This window comes from Arvicola amphibius, chromosome 8, assembly GCF_903992535.2.
Source record: "Arvicola amphibius chromosome 8, mArvAmp1.2, whole genome shotgun sequence".
Classification (NCBI taxonomy): Eukaryota; Metazoa; Chordata; class Mammalia; order Rodentia; family Cricetidae; genus Arvicola; species Arvicola amphibius.
The window spans coordinates 89,814,695-89,827,400 of record NC_052054.1 but is presented as its reverse complement, the minus strand read 5'-3'; the positions used below and the strand labels follow the sequence as shown (position 1 = coordinate 89,827,400).

The 12,706-nt window shown below is 38.4% G+C and overlaps 1 protein-coding gene across 2 annotated transcripts in view; it reads right to left on the bottom strand.

The window, feature by feature from the left end:
• The window catches only part of Fbxl17 (F-box and leucine rich repeat protein 17), a 472,414-nt gene that overhangs the window by 424,803 nt on the left and 34,905 nt on the right, over nucleotides 1-12,706 (bottom strand). For both annotated transcript variants that reach the window (XM_038340435.1, XM_038340434.1), the window contains exon 4: nucleotides 11,658-11,789. In XM_038340435.1, coding sequence (XP_038196363.1) covers nucleotides 11,658-11,789 — 132 coding nt within the window. The remainder of the gene's footprint in view (nucleotides 1-11,657; nucleotides 11,790-12,706) is intronic.

Below are 12,706 nucleotides of genomic sequence, written 5' to 3'. Positions count from 1 at the left end.
CCCTACAATTTCATGTGTTTATTAGAGCTAAGGGTTTTTCAGTAAGTATTAAGGTCTCAGGTATAAACTCACGTCATCTGCAAATATTAACAATGACTTTTTCCTTTCCTGTGTTTACCTCTCTTATTTGTTTTGCTTGTCTAATTGTTGTAGGTAATACTTCAAGCACTCAACTGAATAAGAGGAAGCATGGCTATCCTTGTTTCACCCCTGATGTGAGAGGAAGTGCTCTAGATGTCTCGAGTATAATGCTGGCAAAGGGTCTGTTGCACAACTGCTGTTATCTGGAGGTCGGTTCCATCTACTTCTAATATCTGGAGGATTTTTATCAAAAAAGACAGGATGAATTGTGTCAGATGCGCTCCAGCATTAATCCAGTGGCTTTGTGGGAAATTATTTATACAGCATATTCCATTTATTAGTTCACATAGGTTGACCCGATCTTGCTTCTCCTGGATGAAGCCCACATGGCCATATATATGACAATCTTAATGTGCTCCTGAATTTGGTTTGCAACTATTTTGCTTAGAATTTTTGCATTTATGTTCAGAGACATGTACATCTAGGTTTACTGCTGCCTTATTCAATACAGAAAGAAAATGGAAACAACCTAGAAGCCCAAAAGATGAACAAATAATAAAATTTGGCACATGCATAAAAGGGAATTATTATTCAACTCTAAAGAAAAAGAAAAACCAGTAAATTTGTGGATGGCCTTATAATATATAATATTAAATGAGGTCACCTAGTCTCAGAAAAAAAGATCCCATGCTTTCTTGCATATGCAGATCTTAGCTATAATAAAAACATGCATATATGTAAACATCTGTAATTATGGGTAGAACATATATGAGAAGAATAAAAAAGGGTACTAATGGGTGACAATGGACAGATACAGAAAAAAGAACAGGAGTCATAAAAGAAGATATGAAGCTAATTGTTTTCTAGTTTCGACTCTGTTGTCTTTTTTCCCTGTTTGTGGTATATAAGTCCATAAACATGAAATGGATAGGAAATTTACAAAGCTCAGTTAAACTTAGAGTTCAGAATTATTTCTGACTTCCATGACTTCAGAATGGCTATTCTAACTATATAGAATAGAAGTTCAATAATAAAGATTTTGAGACTGGGCAAGTATTTGTTTGAATAGTTGCCTAAACCTAAATGTATGATGACTGTATTTGTAAAAATAACCATTTTTATTTTAAAAAGCAAAGATTTCAAAAAAGAGCAATGTAGACAACCTTTATAACATAAGTAGGTAAATCCGCAGCACCCACAGAGACAGCACCACCCACACAGGTTGACACAGGGACATAACTTGTACAGATTCTGGCAGAAGACCAGATATGTCAAAACCCCAAGTGTTCAGTTATGCATCTTTTAAATAATAATAATAAAATAAAGGAAAAGTTGTAAATTATGAATCTGTAAACCAAATTAAAACAGTTTGTAAACTACATTTAGAGAGGTTAATTTAAAGAAAAAAGGGGGGGAAAGGGAAAAAGAAAAAGGCGAAAAACTAATTCTCCAGTTCTTCTGTCTAAGCCTAACCACTAAAATAAGGAATGAAGTTAAGCCTCAGATAACCTCAAACCTTAGCACCTCACTACTGTGAATAGAGAAACCATTAGCCAACTTCCACCTAGATCCAAATAATACCTCTCGTTTGCTGACTGGCAAGCTAGACAGTAGTTGGGGAAAACAAGTGCTCATAAATGACAAGCTTAATGTACTCCCAGCATCCCTCTGGCACTCAGCCTTATAAATTTCTATTTGCCAAGCCTAATGATGTGATTCTTTATCTTAACACACTATCTCCTGGCACCCGCATCGAATGCAAAGCCCAAACAGCACTTTCGCTCTTGTATCTCAGAGATGATTTGATTTGCTCACATCTTTTTAATTTCTTAAAATATGCAATCCTAAGAAATAAAATAAATAAATAAAAAGTCTTAAGAGCATAAAAATTTTTAAATTACTCATCAAACGAACAAGAGACACAAGTAGAGACCTCCAACAACTAGGAATTATCTACTTATAACTGGAAATTTTAAACTCAAGGGAGTAATCAAAAATTCTACACCAAAGTTATTTTAGAAAAAGAATATAAAAATAATATTCCTAGTGTCCTACTTTGAGCATAACCCACTGTACCCTTTGTACACGAGGCTGTCTGTATCCTAACACTAAGTTAACTTCCTCTGAGGTTCTGCTGGTTTCTGGACATTTCCATCATCAGCTGATGAGGTCCTTGAGTTTATCGAATAATTTTAGTATTATTAAAAAAAAATCAAGACAAGTAAATCTGCGGGGTAAAAATATCAATGCACTACCAAAAAAAAGTTATTTAGAAATTTTTCAAGTCACTGCCTGTCCTCCATACAACACTGGCACACTGGATAGGTAGAAATAGACACACATTCATTCTTGTTTTACTATGCACTTAAAATGATAAACTAAATGCATTTGTTAATAAGATATCTGGTATATCAAAGACACACTCAGATTATCAATAAACTGAAAAGAGAATGACAAGACCTAGTAAAGAATGCCAAAGTGAACTGATATCCTGTTAGCTAATTTCTACTTTCAATTATATTCATCTTTTAAATACTATTTTGACAAAATAAAGCCAATTAATAAACATAACAAACAAGTCAGCATTCTGACAAGCATTCTTTAGTATATTCAATTACAAATACATGTGTTGACCCTCCAAATACTCCCCAACCTCACTGAACAAAAATAGCCCACAAACATTACATCATTGGGATGGTAACTAAATTAAAGAAATTTACTTATTTGTTTATTTAAAATAAAATTCCAAAAACTGTTGATTCTGCATCTTTAAACTATACAGCTATTATTTATTTGTTCAAATGTATCTTCTTTTTCAAAGCACATTCCCAAAGTATTTAAAGAAATATATTTGAATAACATGTTCAATTCAGCAGTAACCCATATATCACTAAAGCATTATTGACTGAATCTGTTTTACGTCTGCACTTGGAAAGGAAAAGACAGAAGGTGAGTAGACACTCCCTGCCCTCAACAGAAAGGACAAGCCATTAGCAGGAAGCACATCTAAATCACTTTACTTAATGAGAGTGACCTAGCATTAGGTAAAAAGAAATTGAAACTGAACTCGTCTTTGACTATACATGCAGAAATGCTTTCAATAAGCACAGCAGACTCACACACAGATTTTGCTGTAATATTGTCTATAACAACAAAATGCCTGGCACAATACAAGTGACTTCAATTAAGAGCAGATAAGCAGGAGAGTACAACAGATAAGTGGCAGTTAAAGAATGAATTACATAGCCTTTGTGGCTAGACCTCAACAATGAAATTAAATACCAAGAAAAGGCTGAACATATATTATGAGATCAAATACTTAACCACATGACAAGAGATATAAATTATATGTGAAGACAATTAAACACCATGTTATTCATGTGGGCGTTAAGATACTTTCTAAAAGCCAATATTATAGCTCCCTTTAGAAAAAGAAAATGGGAGAACAACAATGCAAGATGGCAGATATTTAAGCTGCCTTGCTTTATTTCTTCAAAAAGCAGCAGAAACTTTAACATAGTATTGACAATTTCTGCGTGGTGGGCAGATTTCCTACTCTTGTATTTTGTATCCTCTCATTTCCTTCTCAAATATAAGAACACTCACATCTCCTTCTGCTTCACATACAAAGACAATTTCAACTTGTAGCATTCTTCATGCAGTTAGTATCACATGACACAAAGAGAACTATCCCCACTAATACCAACTGAAAGACAAACATTTTAAATGAAGTCTTTGTAGTAGCATCAAGGATGGAAAAGCTCTGTCGCTGAAACAGATACCGAGACAATGCTGCCATCTAAAGGCCAAAGCTTAAAATGAAAGATGGGTACAATCAACTGCAGTGATTCCCAACTGCACAGGAGCTCCGATAGTCTTGGAGAAGATTCAGCTAATCGAGAGAGCAGAGTAAGAGTTCAGTCAAACTCTATAGCATCCTGTCTGGCACTGTGTTCTTTCCTAAGTACATCTATTAGTAGTTAATGTAATTGGCAAACGAGCAATAGTACTTGTCAAAACCAAAACAGTTGACTACTTACACATTTCAGTTTTATTATACAAATATGCTTAAGTCCTATGGGAAGTTAGTTATCTGTGATTCAATCATCCAGCAGCACTCAATGAGTTCTGAACTTTCTTCTAAGAACCTTAGTGAGAATTATGTTGGCTTCTCTTTAAGGTATATCACAGCACTTTAAATCCCCCATGAGAAACCAAATCCAGATCTTACATCCTTCAGATTTAGGTATATGGCACATTATCAATGCAAAACAGCATGGACACAAAACTAAGAAAATACAGCATAACCTCCCAGCATGAATAGCGCCCCCTTTGGAAGGCCAACAGCTAAATCCAGAGATGACAACAAAAGTACTCCTCTGTGCTTTCATGACAGAAAAACAAGTGGCAGTCGAGGCAACAAATATTCCTACTAAAGACTAGAGAATGTTTAACATAGGATTAGTAACCTTTAATTTATGTTGTGTACCATGAAAATGAAAGCTTAGTAAATTTGGCTATGACAAAATATGAATTACCTATGCTCCTAGTGTATCTTATGGGTCAGAATTTGCACTAAGCAATTTGTGAGTATTTATTATGACATTTAATCTTCAACTATAACCTGAAAGACAAATATCAATATAACATCATTAGCAAATGAGGTTTAAATGATCGTCAATAATTTTTGCAGGGTGACAACACAACTGAGGAACAAGAAATGTCAGTCCATTTCACCCAAACCTAACGCACTGTAAGTTCATACACTCTCAAGTCATTACTTTCATATCAACTTTAAAAGGAAATGTGAGGTGCTTTTTATTGTGTATTTTCAAGGTAAAAGCCTATTTTGAGGTAATAAAAGCACTTAATTTAAGACATAGTGCTTCAATTTTTAAGTAGTTTTTAAATAGTGTCATCTCAACAGACAGGTGATGCCTGAAAACTCCTTCCACAACTCAAGTTCATACATGTAAGGCATTTTATTACATTCACAAAGAATGGGTCACTGTTGGGACCAATTGGAGTCCTGGCCTTCAGCTGCTCCTCCCTGCTAAAGTCTTCTGATTGAAGTTACTAAAAGCTGTGCCTTGAGGATCAGAGATGGGGTTTTCACCTACTGGCCCACTTGACTGCTGAGTATTTAAGCCTCCATGGTGCTATGATTAAAAAAAGGGCTTTGTACCAGTGATTAGACGTCCGTGTGTCTGTCTGTCTCTGTGTGTGTTTGTGTATTTCAACCTCCAGCCCCTTGACCAAAGCTAGCGAACTGTATAGTAAAGCATAGAGCGCAAACAGGGGTGCGGTGCGCAGCAATTGGAGGTTCCAAAGAGAATTGAATTCAGGACCTCTGGAACAGCAGTCAGTTCCCTTAACCTTTGAGCCATCTCTCCAGCCCTCTTCTGGCATGCAAGCATACATGGAAGGAATGTTGTGTACATAATAAATAAGTAAATCTTTTTTTAAAAAGCTACTCTCTATTTTTAAAAACATATATTTATATTCTCTCTCCCAATACACAATTGGCTTCTATTTTATTTATTCTAAATTTTTTAACTGTGGGTTGTGAGGGTCACTCAGCCATGGAAAGACATTGGAATGAAAGTTCTCAGTCCTTAGGATGGGTACAATGGAAAGACCTTCTTACAGGACGGTGGAAGGAGCCCACGCCCCTGTTGGCTAGGGTGAGAGGAGCTGTTTGTGTTTTTCCTCCAGGAACGGACAAGCCCATTTGGGTACCAGAGCAATATGTTCGGGCTGTGGAAAATGATGGGAAAGGATCCTGTGATGAGCCTGAGAATGACACCTGTCATTCTCTTGATGAGCCTCCTGGTGAGTCCCAATCAAGTGGAAAGCACTGTGTGAAGCCTGGTAAGGAACCCTCTTGTATTGACCAGTGAGCCTTGCAAGAGTGTAGTTCCTATCTTTCTTTTTTGGACTATTTCTCTGAGAGCCCAGGCACTATTAAATCCCATGTTTGTTTTAGTTTTCTTTCTTTTTTCTTTTCCCTTTTGTAGTAAGGAATAGCACCTTTGGAGGAAAAGATATTCTTGGTGGTTCTTTCAGAAACTGTGGCCTGAGCGACTGCTGGGATGACCACTCCAGTGCTGCCTTGTTGGTTCGGGTACCAGCCATCATACCACTGCCAATCAACAAAAAGACTAAGCAGACTGAGATGACCCTGAATCGAGAGAAACGAGATTCTGGAGAGACAGCTGCAGCAGTAGCTGTCATCGCGGTGTCTGCTGATGCAGCCATGGCTGCAGGACTGGCAATGGCACAAACATCATTGGTGTCGGACACCATGGATAAACTGGCGAGACAAGTCAACGATGCTCTCCAGATTCAAAATGTCCTGAATGTCCACATTAAATTTGGACTTTCGAATTTGAATCAACAGACTGCCCTATTGTAGGAGCAGGTGGACTTATGGCTAGTACAACAAATGTCTTGTTCACACTTTTATCATTCCATTTGTGTGCCATCTGTTAATATTGCTAATGCCTCTTATGTGGTGAAACAACTCAATGGTTACTTGAATAGCCCTTGAAATGTTACAATTAGCACACCAGATTGTTGTTGATACCTGTGTGCCCTGTTTTAGCCAAAGGGTTGGTAGAATACCATAGCCCAAATGGAAGGTTGGGTCCAGTGATGATTGGGGACCCTATTGCTGGCAATCTTAACGCCTGTTGCCATGGGCATTCGTCTCTGAATTCTGTATAAGATCAGACACCCCATGAGAATGCAGCATATGGTCACTTAGCAAGTCCTTCTGAGCCTGTTGGCTAGTAACTCAAACATACCCCAGATTTGGTTGCAAATACTGCACAAACAATGAAGACTCCTCCGTAGACGGGCAACTTCTACAGAAGAGGGCCCAGCTAAGACAGGGAAGGGGCCTCCCAAAGACGGGTAAGGGTTTACTCTTCTGAGATGTAGTGAAGAGGCAAGCAAGCCTGATTTTCGTCCCACCCAGCTCCCGCACAGCTAGCTTTACACCCAAAATAACAACACATAAATTGTATTCATTTAAACACTGCCTGGCCCATTAGCTCTAGCCTCTTACTGGCTAACTTTCACATCTTCATCAACCCATTTCATTAATGTGTGAAGCACCATGAGGTGGTGGCTTATTGGGAAGATTCTATCCTACGTCCATCTTGGGCTGGAGAGTTTTCTATCTATCTGTTGCTTTCATTGGTTAATTAATAAAGAAAACTGCTTGGCCTGATAGGCCAGAACATAGGTAGGTGGGGAAGACAGAACAGAATGCTGGGAGGAAGAAGGCAGTGAGGCAGTCGCCATGATTCTCCGACCCGAGACGGATGTAGGCTAGAATCTTTCCCAGTAAACCACCACTTCGTGGTGCTACACAGATTACTAAACATGGGTTAATCAAGATGTGCAAGTTAGCCAGTAAGAGGCTAGAGCTAATGGGCCAAGCAGTGTTTAAGTGAATACAATTTGTGTGTTGTTATTCCGGGTGTAAAGCTAGCCCTGCGGGGAGCTGGGTGGAGCGAAAAGCAGGCCTGCCCACTCCTTATCACTACAAATGATACCCAGACGTGGATAACTGAATCCACAGAAAGCCTGAGAAAGCTTGGAAAAGAATAGAGTAAAGCATTTTTCTTGGTAGCAGCAGTTTCTCGGGTCTGCTCTGCTTGCTAGAGGCTTGCAAGCGCTCTCATCTAAGAGAGGCTTCCTGACTCAGCTTTAGCTGCAAAACCCTGCAGCTCTTTTAAGAGGTCCTGCCACAAAACACTTAGTGTTGATAGAAAGGCAACCTCATGCTTTTCAGTTTTCAACTGTAGCAGGAAAAAAGCTGGGCCGTTTTAAAATGCCGGCTTTCTGGGCTCTCCTGCCAGGGCAAACTCTGACTCTTTCAGGCAGGCGGTCCGACTGATTGTGGTCTATGAGAAAATGCTGCAGCTTGCTTGCTGGCAGGGACCTTGAAACACTGTAGAGTTGTGGCAATGAACATGACTATAGCTGGTACCTCTGAAATGGGGCTGGAAAGCTAAGGAACGGGCTGGATCCAGCTGTCAAAGCCACCACTTTAATCCTCTTTATAAAGACTCATGTGGTCAGAAAAAGAGAGAAAGAAAACTCTAAATGGTTTACAGTGTGTTAAAATTATATGCAAGCTAAAGGTTAAAGTTCTTAGGGTAAAACAAGGAAGAAAGTAGTTGGGTGTGCTAGCACACGCCTTTAATCCCTATGCCTCGGAGGCAGAGATAGAGGGATCTCTGTGAGTTCAAGGACAGCCTGGTCTACAGAGTTATTCCAGGACAAAGATATATAGAGAACCTGTCTCAAAAAAAATAAAAGTGAAAATAAACGAAATAGAGGTTAAAATAAAGCCGCACAAAGATAGAAAATACACAGAGAACCTTGATACTGTATGCTATTATGCTCTCTTTGAATTGTCTGAATGCTGAGGAAGGAATAACAGCTTCTAAAAGATATTTGTTTTAAATGCTGCTGAACTAATCCAAGATAGATATTTTGAAAATACCTTGACTTCAAAATTTGGATCTAAGGTTATGATGCTTTGGAAAAGTTCTTTTGTTTTCACAGAGGATGAGACCTTGTGGATTGCTTCTATCCCAATATGATATGATAGACCACGCCATCTTGAAAGGTTGCTGTGAACACCCTCAAAAAATTATTTCACTCAACTGCTGACTAAGATGAACCTGGAACACAGGTTATACCATAAAAGACCTGATTAACAGTGCCCCCATTCAGCACGAAGCAGTTTGGAGAGAAAAAACTGTGCCCATATTCCCAAATATTGTTTATAACTGTTCTTTAACATTTAAATGGGGATATGATATAGATATGAATAATTTGCATTTGTATGGATTTTAAGGTCAATTTTGTTATATGTATATGTATTTCTAATATTGATTAAGGTATTGTGATTGTGTGGTTCATTTTTAAAATGTAATGTATAATTAGGAAACACAGGCTGTTAATGTATAATCGTCAATAATAATCATATTTTCTAGATATACAGAGATATATTTCAGTTAAATAGGCATTCTTCATATCTTTCAAAGACTACAGGATATGGCATTTAATGTTTTAATAACTTAGGGCTGTCCATGACAGTGAGACATGTCTGCTCCTGGCAGCACCAATCTACTTCAAGAGGAAGATGGGCATCAAACAGGCTCCTTATGGAGTTGGTTAGCCATTTGAGCAAAAAACTGCTCTTTCCTGGACTGATGCATAAACTGGACACAAAGCATCCGCAGAGAGAGGACTGCTGAACTTGCCTAAAGGTGAGATGGTCTTTCAGGGTTCCTGATTCATGAAAGACTCTGCAAGACATTCTGCAGGACACAGCAGAAAGTGACTGAACTGTCTTTGGAATTTCCTGCTTCATGGAAATGTCTGCTGGATACTATGGGCCTGTAGGCCGAAGATGGATGCCCCAACGGTACAGAGGAACTTTGGGTGACTGTCCAGGCCGCAAGATGTCTCTGTCATTTCTAGAGTTTTGAAAGTTGCTTATTTCTTGTATGCTTAGGTAATATTATATCCTTCTGGAGTCTTTGATGGAACTGAAGAATGGATAGTCATAGTTTTAGTTTTCCTTAGTTATGATAAAAGATAAAATAGATATAAATATTGTAACTGTAATTCTTGCTTGATAACTGTTTTGTTATATGTAATTTTACTATGTTAAAATGAAAGCCTTTCTTTTTTGTTTAAACAGAAAAAGGGGAAATGATGTAGGAGGGTCTTCTATCTATCTGATGATTTCATTGGTTAATTAATAAAGAAAACTTCTTGGCCTGATAGGTCAGAACATAGGTAGGTGGGGAAGATAGAACAGAATGCTAGGAGGAAGAAGGCAGTGAAGCAGTCGCCATGATTCTCCAACCCGAGACGGATGTAGGCTAGAATCTTTCCCAGTAAACCACCACCTCGTGGTGCTACACAGATTACTAAATATGGGTTAATCAAGATGTGCAAGTTAGCCAGTAAGAGGCTAGAGATAATGGGCCAAGCAGTGTTTAAATAAATACAATTTGTGTGTTGTTATTTCGGGTGTAAAGCTAGCCGTGCGGGAGCTGGGCGGGATGAAAAGCAGGCCTGCCCGCTCCTTATCACTACAAGATGACCTAAAACAAGGTACATCATGGGTGAACCTAGAAAAAGACACAAAAGATCACATACTATGTAATTCCACTTGTATAAATCATATAAAATAGGCTAATTCATAAAAACAGGAAATAAATTCGCAGTTACCAGGTGCTAGAGAAAGGGAAAATGGGGAGTGACTTACGGCTAAAGATCAGAGTTTGATCTAATAAAAAAAAATGTTATATAATTAGATACTGGTGATGATTGCATAGCTTTATGTATAGAGTGGTATATTATTGGTGTCTTAATAAATAAAGCTTGCCATAATACTCAGTCAGCCACACAGGCCAGAGAGTGATGGCACACATGTTTAATCCCAATACTCAGGAGATGAAGACAGATGGATATCTTGTGAGTTTAAGGCCCCCATGGGCCACACAAAATTGCATCTGTCTAAAAGAGAAACAACATTCACATAAAAGTGATCCCAGCAGTTAGAATGACTCGCCTTTAATCCCAGCACTAGGGAGGTGGAGACAAGAACAATATGGCTGGGCAGAGAGAGGGATGTAAAGGGGAAGAGACAAGAGCTCAGAGCAATGTGGAGTTTGAGGATTCATGGAGGGGACAGGATCTTGCCCATTCTGTCTGAAGACTTGGTAGAGGTAAAAGGTCTCTAGTGGATGGCTGCTTTGCTTTTCTGATCTTCAGGTTGAACCCCAATATCTGTCTTTGGGTTTTTATTGTTCGTGCAACATTTATGGATATAATAAAAACAAAGAATCTTATGTGATTACATGTCAATAAAAAAAACTGAGTAGAGTAATACATGTGAGACACATATGTATGTGCTAAAATATAAAATTTATAGAATTATCAAGGTTATCTACCCAAATTTACTAGATCCTATCTTTTCACCATTCTAAGTAAAAAGTTTTATTTATAGGGCTGGAGAGATGGCTCAGTGGTTAAGAGCACCGCCTGCTCTTCCAAAGGTCCTGAGTTCAATTCCCAGCAACCACATGGTGGCTTACAACCATCTGTAATGAGATCTGGTGCCCTCTTCTGGCCTGCAGGCAGAGCACTGAGAATACTGTATACATAATAAATAAATAAAATCTTTAAAAAAAAAAAAGTTTTATTTATAAATGTATACATTGCTGAGCATTAAAATATCCTTAATCTAGAATTGTTCTAATTCCTAGAGGGACCACAGAAACTTCAATAATGGACAGATTTTGCTAACAAGTTTTATCAATTCCAGATGACCTGAGTTAATTCACTGTTGGAATTCTTTAAAGACACAATAAGCACGTTAGTGAATAATACTTAACAACCCAGCACCACACACAAGCATCTATCCGCTTAGACGAGCGCACAGTAAAGAGGTCTGGAAGAGATTTCTACTTTTCAATAAGTAGGATTTGCAAAATCCAAGGAATTCAAAGGGCAACAAACGAAAGAAACCAAGTACTTACCAATTTGTTTTCCTGCATGTATATTCTTTGTAACTTCAGGCAGCCCTTAGCTATGACAATCATGCCTTCATCTGAGATCTTGTAACACTGGCCAAAGTGAATGTCCTTGAGTTCTCTGCATTTTGAGCCCAGCTGTAAACAAAGACATTTGACTCAATGCTCAGAAAATGACAAAGGCAGCATATTTCTAGTGCGCAGGATTCTAAAGTAGCTATCCCAAAGTTAAAGAATGATTTATAAGTTACTTTTAAAATAACATAAACTTAAAGCAGTATTTATACAAGCATCTACCTTCTGACAGTCTTGTTTCATCCACCTCAGAGTACCCCAAAGCATACAGACTCCTTATCAGCTTCAGCTTACACTTTTCATCTATGAAGTCTTAATAGAGTGTGTAGATGGGGGAAAACCTAAACAAATTACAGTATAGTCATAAAAATCAGTATTATATGGCCATTAAAATCTTGGGGAGGCAGGGGCAAGCTGATCTCTGTGAGCTCAAGGCCAGCCTGATCTCCAGAGCTAGTTCCAGGACAGCCAGGGCTGTTCCACAGAGAAACCCTGTCTCTAAAAATATGAAAATGTATACACACTTTTATAGTATAATATGTATGTGTTTAAATGAACATGCACATATGCAAAGAGACTGAAATACATACCAACATGCATACAATTAGCTTTGATTAATGACAGCATAGAGGCTTATCCCTCTGACTTTTTATTACTTGCTCTTTAAATTAGCATACCGAGTACCACTTCATTATGGCATTTTCAAGCTAAATTTGTTATGGCTTATTCTCCTGCCCCATCACCTCCCTTTCCTTCATCACCTCCCCCCTATACCCTGCCCCTCCATCTTCCCACTCTCCTTTCTGTTCCTTGTCTGCTCCTTCCTCAGATCAGGTTTTGCCCATATTCCTCTCCCCAGTCTGTCTGTCTCTCTCTCTCTCTCTCTCTCTCTCTCTCTCTCTCTCTCTCTCTCTCTCTCTCTCTCTCTCTCTCTCTCTCTGTGTGTGTGTGTGTGTGTGTGTGTGTGTGTGTGTGTGTGT